The sequence below is a fragment of the Limanda limanda genome, chromosome 2, assembly GCF_963576545.1.
Source record: "Limanda limanda chromosome 2, fLimLim1.1, whole genome shotgun sequence".
Lineage (NCBI taxonomy): Eukaryota > Metazoa > Chordata > Actinopteri > Pleuronectiformes > Pleuronectidae > Limanda > Limanda limanda.
The window spans coordinates 7,372,312-7,382,211 of record NC_083637.1 but is presented as its reverse complement, the minus strand read 5'-3'; the positions used below and the strand labels follow the sequence as shown (position 1 = coordinate 7,382,211).

Below are 9,900 nucleotides of genomic sequence, written 5' to 3'. Positions count from 1 at the left end.
TACACCACTGAAAGTCACATGACACGATTTCACCATCTCTGATGCATTTGATATCTGCACAGAGTTGAAACTCTTTCTCGTGAATGAACGTGAGCTCGACTCTGCTCAGACAAAGTCCCCGGGTGTTTCACACAACATCTGCAGAACCAGATTAAAAAAGGAGCAACTGAGCGAGAATTGAAAGTGGTTTTGTCTTTTATTTTCAGTTTCAAATCACAAAAAAAAAAATCTCTCTTACATCCACAACGAAGGAAACACAAACCCCCCCCCCCCCCCCCCCAACACATTCATTCTGTATTTAAAAGCAACGGCTTAAAATCATCAGGCAACTTTAATCATAAGTTAAAGGGTTAGTTCACCCAAACGTTATTGGCAGACTGGACATTAAACGAGACAAAAATACTGCACACCTCAATCTCAAGTATGAAAATATACACGCTGGAGTTAAATAAGCCCGACTCTCGATAGTTAAATAAGTGCAGCGACACCTGATGGATTTCAGCAGTTCATTCTTTTTCTGCATAGTTATGATCTATTAAAGGAGATTCAGGAAAACAAAGCAGAGCGAGTGCTATGAGTGAGAGGGAGAGTTAAACCAACTGTCCTCCCCCCCCTGCTGCTAAAGTACTGAGCTGTATGTGGCCATGTTGACCACCTCTTACTCCCTGTGAAGAATAATAATGACACAGGCCTAAATGTGGGATGTGTGTGTGTTTGTGATCACATTCACACACACAAAGCATCATTACCTCCACCAGGCATTGGTTTGTCAGGAGTACCATAAAAAAACGACAGAACATATTTCCATGAATCTTGGTGGAAGGATGGGACAAGGCCCAGGAAAGAACCCGGTAAATTATGGCGTGGGTCCAGACATTTGTTGAATTCTGAACGGATCTCCTGCTGCTTTAAAGGCTCAGTGTGTAGAACTCAGCGACATCTAGTGGTGAAGGGGAACATAGCAGCTGGATACCCCTCACCTCACCCTCCCCTTCCAAACATGAGAGAACCTGTGGAAACCCTCAGTTGTCATCAAAACTAAAAATTATAATGTTTATAAATATAAAAGTGCCACTTCTAGAGTAAATAAAACAACTAGAGAAAACATGACTGGGATTATTTGATATTCCATTTCTGCCAATAGATCCCTTTCACCTCAATCTTACACACTGCACCTTTAAAGACAGATTTTATCAATTTAAGGAAATGTATTTTGTGCTGATAAGTGTTGACACTGTGGCTACAAACAAATCAATGCATGGACACTGAAGAGTGTAAAAATATGTTCGGTTAATTGTGTCGTGGATCAGTCCGGACGGATGTTAATACCACATCTGACTGAGTTCTATGAATGAATGTGTGTGGTTGGATTATGTCTCAGGTGTGCGTTCTACTGAGACCCATTCTGGTAACACTTTATAAACACTTCCTCAGCTCCTTTCCTTGGCACATTTCCTTTCCTTGTTTAACACTTTCACTTCTGCAGCCTCCTCATTGCCTCTCGTCCGGTCAGTCCATGGTACCTGCCATTGTCTTATTGCAACTGTTCCCTCTTCCCTGCCATTAACACCAGATGAAGAAGCTCCCCAAGCCGAGATCGCAGTGGGAATAAAATGTCTTTGCCTTGAACCAAACGTCAAGGATGATTAACTTCCGACCTCTGTGTGTCACGTTAAGTGTCTTGTGTCTGCAGCTCAGTCATATGAGCAGGATTTCCGGCTCGGACACGGCGCAGTAGAGCATGAAGCCCATCTGGTCCACCTGGTCCTCGGACAAGCCGCTCAGCAGATTGACAGCTGGTTTGAAGTAGCTGTGTAACGCCCCTTGCTCCAGGTAGCCAATCAGCTCGGTGATGCACTGCTGGAATCTTACATGCAGGCTGGATTCGCTCCAGTCGCTTTCCCCGTCACTGAGGTGCAGGATGAGATTGGCCAGCGGAGCAGCAGGGAGCGCTCGCAGGGCCGGGTTCAGTCTGCACACCGCCTTCAGGATCTTCAGCGTGTGTCTGCGGCGTCCGTCGTCTGCGGCGTCAAGTTGTGCCAGACGCAGAGTTTCCCACGGGTGGAGCGACAGGTGCCAGGCGTTGACCCAGGGAGAGGTGAGCTCGGGCTGGGCAGTCAGGACAACGTCCTCCTGCCTCAGCAGAGGCAGCATGGAGATGAACAAGGGAGGATCACTGGTCTCCACTCCCTCGTCATCACGAAGCCTAAAGGATTAAAGCAGAAAGTTTTATTTGAAAGGGAAAATTACAAACATGGATTTTCCACCTCTATGCCTCTGTAACTGTGGCAAATTGTTTATCATCAAACTGAACAATCAACGTGAAGGAAAACAAATAATTACTTTTAACATCCTGTATATTCAGTGCATTCAAAGAATTGGCTTTAGACGTTTCTACATTCGAGACAATGTGAAGGTTGTTACTCATCACCACCTACAGATTCTTACCAGCGATACTTTGCCTCCTTGCTGATGACTTTTCAGATTTAAAGCAAAAGGTACTTTAAATCAATCGTGGCTAATTTCAAACATTGACAAACTGCAGATCAATGCACAAGCAGACCCACTCACCGGATCTCCAGCCTCGGGTCCGGTCCTCCCGGTACTGGTCTGATGAGACAGTACATCACGCTGCTGATTGACGGCCAGTTAATAGTTTCCAGGACAGCTTTACTCAACGTGCTCCCAACAGCTTCTGCAGACAGGTAACCACCCACCAGGTGCCTACAGGACAAGGGGAGAGAAGGCTTTTAGAGAAATTATACATTTTCCAATGAGGTTTCTGTTTAATGTCACCAGAGAGAGAGAGAGAGAGAGAGAGAGAGAGAGAGAGAGAGAGAGAGAGAGAGAGAGAGAGAGAGAGAGAGAGAGAGAGAGAGAGAGAGACCCCCTGGTGTGCAGGGATGGCAATGCTAGACGACTCTACAGTAGTCGAGAAGGAGCATGAGCAGACCCAAGAATGACTGTACAAAAAGTTTGGATTCGGACAACCGTGTGGAGGTCAATGAGCAGTGGTGCGACATGTGCCCTTTAGCCTGATTGAGGACCGGATGCGTCGCAGTATCCCACCCATCTGCGGAATGTTTATTGCTCTTGAAATGAAGCCAACCAGAAGGGCACGGAGAGGTGAGGGGAAAAACAGGGCCTCTACCGAGAGCTGGGTTTCATACTGAGTCAAAACTAACCCTGTTGAAAAGTGTAAAGTGTCACAAGCAGGAGGCGGACACCACGTGGTCAGAGAAGGACAGCAGCTCATCTGTCACGAGCCAGATTCCTGCAACCTTGGTCGAGGTGAGAGATGAGGCGACACTTTCATTGATCATTTAAGAGGAAATCAGCGCGTTGCAAAGTTTGATGAAATCTCGGTGGTTTCGTCACTGTCATTTCAAAAAAATATCGATTTTATTCTATGTTAATGTGAAAAGTATTGATCACCTGTCCCAGTAGCTCCGTCCTCTGGGGAAGTATTCTAGATTAACCCGGCGGACCATCCAGTGCAGCGGGTGTGTGATCAGAGTCTCCTCCCCCGGGACGAGCCGCCACAGAGAAGCTTCCAGCTGCAGCGGCATGAGCAGACACACATGGTCTGCAGTGACCACCTAAACACAGAGAAACAGACTCAGCTGGCATTCGTTTTACATCTCACCAAAAAAAATGGTGCAAAGCTTAAAAGGAAAATCAGCAGCACATTGTTGAGCGTGTTTGCACCTGAAGGTCGTCCAGCAGAGAACCTCCGAGACTCATTTCTCCCAGCGGCATGTCGGGGTGACGGCTGTGCAGGAAGCCCTGGATCTCCGTGCAGATGTCCAGAGCCAGAGCCTGAGCTCTCTGGACCTCCTGTGGAGTGAGCGCTGCCCTCGCGTGATAGTACTGCTGCAGACGCTCCTACACACGGATAATCAATGATTCAGAAGATGACAAGTCTTTACAGATAAAATCAGTCGCTGGGACAATCTTGACTTTCTGTCTGTACAGAAGCAAATCATTCACTCTAGAGCAAAACCTATTTTCTGCTTTGTTTCAACTGTTCGTCCCCGTTGCATAAATTCCAGAGATGGAAAATAGGAAACTATGATGTGCAACAGTTCGTTAAAGATAATAATAAATAATAATAATAATACATTTTATTTGGAGGCGCCTTTCAAAACACCCAAGGTCACCTTACATTAAAATAATACAAGATAAAAAGATAAAAGCATAAAAGATAGAAACAACATTAAAACAGAACTTCAAAATAAAAACAAGTGAAGTGCACAGGGTCCAGTACAGCACAAGATCATCTGCTTTAGCTTTATTCAAAGGCAAATCACATTGTTTCAATTACCCTGTTATTGCCAGTTATGCATTCGCAGCCGCTCTACTACCATTTACTGAGCATATGATTTCATGTTACTATTATAGAACAACCCACTGTGGCTCTACCTGTGTGGATGTTCTGCCCACAAACACAAAGCTGTTTCATGCTTGTTTGACTTCTTCCATATAGTCAGTGCACACGCTCACATCGTATTTTGATGATTCAGGGCTCCAGGGACTCAGTGCAGCCTAAGCAGTGAATAACAATGTGCATCCCCTAAGCACTGCGCTTTAAAAAACATGTTACACATGCATAAATGAATGAGCCAACACCGAGCGGGGCTGTTACAGCAGCTGTTGGGACTGAATGCATAATGTGTCTCTTCAAGAGCTCGGAGCTGAAATGTCACGAGTACCTGCAGAGTGAGGACACACAGCTGGAGCCTCTTGGACTTGGACTCGGGTTTGGACGTCTGAGGCTGCTGGTTCAGGTCATCTGAGTTAGAGAAAGGTTAGAGCAGCTGTCAAGTCACATCAGAGGGTTTACAAGGAAGATTAGAATAATGAAATGTGAAGTTCTCTGCATTTGGGATCTTATTTGAGTCATCTGTCTGTTAATACCTTTCTGTTGTCTCGCTGCCTTGGCAACATGTTTCAACACCACGCCCTCGATGCCCTTCCTGATCATCTCGGGTGAAGCCGAGCTCAGCTCCTCCCAGCTCTCAGCCGTCTTCTGCTCCACCTTCTCATCATCGGCGGCGCGGCCTGCTCGCTCTATCAGCTGAACACAAACACGCATCGTCACAATCACGCAGTCGTGCATGACAGCGCAGTGATAATGCCCTGCACTAACAGAGAGCACAGTGCACACAGACAGATAACTTCAGCCTCATGGAACTTCAGACTGAGCAAGTTTTTTTGGCATATTTTGCCAAAACTGCTGACAACATTCTAACGTGTTGTATTTTCTGCAGCCAGCAGTTTATCTCCGAACATACAGAAATCTACTTGTTGGAGAACTTTTAAGTAAAGTCAGCGTTTTGCTGCTTTCATTTTATTTGTCCGCTTCAGAGAGATGTGAGCTGATATGACTTATATCACAGGGTCTAATCATGAGTCAGTCTCAGCTGTCAATCATGATGTTTTATCTTATTATTCTAGCATCACATTAATAATTAAAACCAAACTCATTTGATAAATGAATACTTGAACAAACATCAGCGTGATAAGAACTACATAAAATGAAAGAAATCATTCTTGACATAAATAGATTTGACTAACATGGAGGAGGTGGGGTGTATGAGCTATACTGCAGCCAGCCACCAGGGGGCAATCGAGACTAGAAAGAAATAACTTTCTTCTGAGTCTGAGTTTATGCATCCAAAATACAGATGATTTTTTTCCCGTATTCCCAAGACGTAAGAATATGAACAGATGTGCTCCTGACAACCTGAGAAACACTCACCCGTTTCACTGCCAGTGTAGCGATTCCCAGCACGGCAGCTCCCCCAATTCCCAGAACCAGCCGAGCATTGGACAGCAGGAAGTCAATCACCATGCCAATCCCATCCTCTCCTCGCCTCCGACTACCCTGGAAGTTCATTGCTTCCTTTCTTTGTGGTTACCCTTGGGAAGAGAGAAAGCATAAATTGAGCGGAGCAGAAATAACAGGAGACGACAGGTGGAGGTGAAATAAAGTCTACCTGCTGCATTCTGTATCTCTAGTATCATGGAATGCAACTGCATCTCTGCACTAATATTATGAAGGCAGAATAAACCATGAGGCGATTTTAAAATATTACATTTTCTCACCAGCAGAATATATACATATTTACGTACGGGTGAAAATTCAAGGACATATTTTGATATATAAGTCGATGATATGTGACAAATGCAAATTCCTTTATGGTCGGTACAAAACATCACGGAATAGTTTGATAAAAGTGAAAGAAATTTGAATGCTTCCTTTTCAACAACTCTCAATTCAACTGAACAGAGGTTATTAGATTAAAGAGATAAATAAATTTGACTTGAACTTGATGGTGAGAACAGTTTTCCCACCGTTCATGACTCCGTCAACAAGCTGCAGTTCTGGGAAACCTCCCACTCAGCTGCGGTGTTTTCAATGGCTTTACCCACGGTGCATCTGGGGTCATATTATAAATCGTGTTTTTGAAAACAAGAAGCTCACAGGATAATTAGACATGCATTCCTCTGATTAAACAAAATGGGGGCTGTTGGAATGTTGCTCTTGGCTGCGTGTTGGAGACGTTCCAGTTGAATATTTGGTTCGTCTTTTAGCAGATCCACTGACGGCATAGCAGGATTAAAAGCCACAGGTTTAATTAATGGCATTACGGATGGTTACGGCTTCTGTTCCAGTGTTTCTGACTCAGCCACACGGAACACAGCCATTGTTAATATTATTTATTACAGTTTGGAGTTTGTTTCGAGGCCGAATCAAAATGTCCGTGGTTGCGAAGGCCTATAGTTAGAACGGACACCTGTCTGAGCGGATGGCCGGAGATGAGGCAATATGTCTCTGCAATGTTGTTCAAAACTTTAGGGGAAACGTTCTAGTTTGATCCGAATTGACAACAGTGAAATCCTGGAGCAGACCCATGCAGTGTGAAAGGAGTATGTGTGATTCATGCTGGTTCTTTTATTTTGCAGAACACTGAACACGTGTGTGAAGCTCACAACGTTTCAGCTCCTGGGATCTGAGAGCCAGGAATACCCACTTCAACGGACTGCATGTCCTCTCTCTCTGTCCTCTTGTCAGAGCAACAGGGTCCCCAGAATGGACACACACTATTTATAGACCCACCACATGCCTGAGTCACACAGGCCGGGGTCGGATTCATGACAACCTTGCTCATCGAGTTACAACACAACCAACGTCTGCAGCATGTACAGTAAGCAGAGGTCACTTTTCTGTTTAATGTACTAGGGCTGGCCCATAAAACAATATCAATCATAATTTTCATCAATAGCAATACAAAAAATAGTTGAATATCTTTATAATGTTTATGCATTGTACTACCAGTGAGGAGGTATAACACAAAATTGCGACTGATATGAACATTTTTGTTTTATGATATACATTTTGGCCATATCGACCAGCCTCAATAGTTACATTACAATCTGTGGGAGGATCCAGTGTTAGGAACGTTATGAGGGGGAGGGAAAGCTCAATGGACACTCGTCATGAAGACACATGTTCCCCAGCAAGGGTTGAGCTGATTGTAGAAAACGGAGCAGCAGATAAAATCAGTCAATAATGCTGATGACCATTATTCTGTTTGTTGTTTTAAGTTTCTGCAATGGTCAGGAAACACGTCAGAGGTTCTAAATGGTGTTTAAATTGTACAATGCCAACTTAAAATATAACAAGCTGAAACAAATGTGTAGTATTCGTTAGTGCTGGATAACATGGTGAAAAAGATTTCATCATCAAACATCAAATGATATTGATAATTATCACTGCAAAAGTCTTTTGATTTGAAAGACTCCTGAGTGAAGGTTGTGGTTTGTAACTCTTCTTGAGGAGAGAGAATCGGAAGTAGATCCTTTATGTGTTATAATCCTCCGCACAGCGCCTGCACAATGCATAAGCATTATATCAATATATATTACAATAATTATCCATATTGTTTTATCGCCCAGCCCTGGTGTTAGCAGAAGCAGGTCGTTACTGTCAACGAGGGGACAGACAACTTATCTACATGAGACAATGATTATAATGATAATAGATATGAATAAATAATGAAGTAAGTTAGCTGCAGCACTTCTCTGTCCTCACTGAAGGTGGCAGGTCTGCGATACAACAACAGTGGGTTGTTAAGTGCGGAAACTGAAAAGAAAGACAAGACTTCTCCTTCTGGGATATTAGAGGGAAAATTTGGATGGAGGGTGAAGTGTGTGAGTCCACAAAACCCGTTTGGAGTTCCAGGGGTAAACAGTGTCGCAGCCAAATCCAATACAAATGAAGTAAATGGTGACTGATTGTTTAAACGTATAAAACAATAGAAAGACAACACAACATGCCTCCGTTCTCCTCCTGTGGTCTCATCCAAGTGTCCAAAAGTCCCGACATTCAAATTTGACTTGAAACAGCTTAATTTACACCATGTTTTGGGTCCAAATGTGATATCTGATATCCTCCTTGTTTCTGCTGCAGTCCTCATCAGCGAGAGATCAGCGAGAACTGCTTTAAATCTGAATGTCGGTGATGTGGACACCTGAAACGACACCACAGGAGCAGAATGGAGGCATGTTGTGTTGTTTTTCTATTGTCTTATACGTTGGAAGAATTGGTCACTGTTTACTTCAATAGTTTTGGATTTGGCTGCAACACTTTTCACCCCTGAGACTCCAGAAGTGTTTTCTGGACTCTTCACCCCCCGACCCTCCATCTTAGTGGAGATGGATAATAAGTGGATTTTCAGTTATGGGGTGAATCATCCCTTTAAGCAGAGGATAGTTCAACACTTCTTCCTCCAGACTGGATTTCCCACATGTATCAGCTTCACAGATCCAGTTTGAACTTTCAGCTGCTGACTTCTTCTCCTCCTTGTGATGCTAACGCCTCCTCCAGTGTTTTTCCACTCAGGCTCCCAGGCTCAGCCCAGTAAGACTTCCCAGTTAAACCCACCGACGCGTGTGCACATTCATCCAAAAGACTAGAAATCTAATCTGAAGTATTTCAAACCACGAAGAAGAGACGAACAGCTGCCAGTTCCGGTTAGCAGCTAACCTAGCTAGTTAGTGAAGCTAGCTAGTTAGCCGCATTAGCTGTGTGTGCTGGTTAGAAATACTCACCACTCAGTGAGCAGAGGAATGAATCCGAATCATCAGTTTGTTGAAATTAGTCTTTTTCACTTCGTTATCATCTATAAAACGCGACGTAACTTCGCTCATCGGTTGAAATAGAACTCAGGTAGCTATCAGCTGCTCTTCCTCTTCCTCTTCTCTGTAATTAGTGGCTTGCACTCAACGTTACAATGCAGTAGCGCCCCCAGCAGCCACCCCGGGAACTGCTACTATAATGTTTATTCCATTTATTCATGATAAATTCATAAAAGTTTCCTGGAAAGAAACTTGAAGTTTAGATTACAGAGATTCATATTGTTATTGTTCGTTTCAAGATGGATTCCTGAAAAGAAAACCAGCTCCATATAAACACCAGAGAATATTTAATAATCATGTATTAATGGGATATTTGATTCCTCGTTTACGCTGAGTTGTGCGTTTCATCCACCCAAGCCCTTTCCTCTGAATATAAGTTTAGCGAGCTTAGCAAAAAAGACTGGAAATGTACCAGCTGATCACTTATGTCAACACTAAATTAAATGGTTTCTTTCCGGGAAACATTTTAGGAGATTAGTTGGAAATAAACCAACCCCCTGTAGAATAGAGCATTGCAAATAACCCCATTACAAGAAGGGGCACTTACAGTTTTGCTGCTTTCAATCAATATCAATATCAATCAATCAATATTTGTCTCTTACGGCTAAGGCCAAATCTACTATTAATGTTTTTTATTCCCTTTTAACTCGAGACTCAAACAAAATTATGTCATAAACTGAAGGAGAGGTAATGTCT

At 43.5% G+C, this 9,900-nt stretch overlaps 1 protein-coding gene across 1 annotated transcript; it reads right to left on the bottom strand.

Annotated features, from left to right (window-relative positions):
* Window positions 1–172: 172 nt before the first annotated feature.
* mief2 (mitochondrial elongation factor 2) lies at window positions 173–9,256 on the bottom strand. Its single transcript, XM_061090936.1, has 8 exons — window positions 9,118–9,256; window positions 5,762–5,922; window positions 4,918–5,077; window positions 4,713–4,792; window positions 3,709–3,885; window positions 3,436–3,599; window positions 2,572–2,724; window positions 173–2,206 (listed from the first exon to the last, which is right to left on the bottom strand). Exons 2-8 carry the CDS (start codon window positions 5,897–5,899, stop codon window positions 1,699–1,701), a joined length of 1,380 nt encoding a protein of 459 aa, XP_060946919.1. The 5' UTR covers window positions 5,900–5,922; window positions 9,118–9,256; the 3' UTR covers window positions 173–1,698.
* Between the last annotated feature and the right edge of the window lie 644 nt (window positions 9,257–9,900).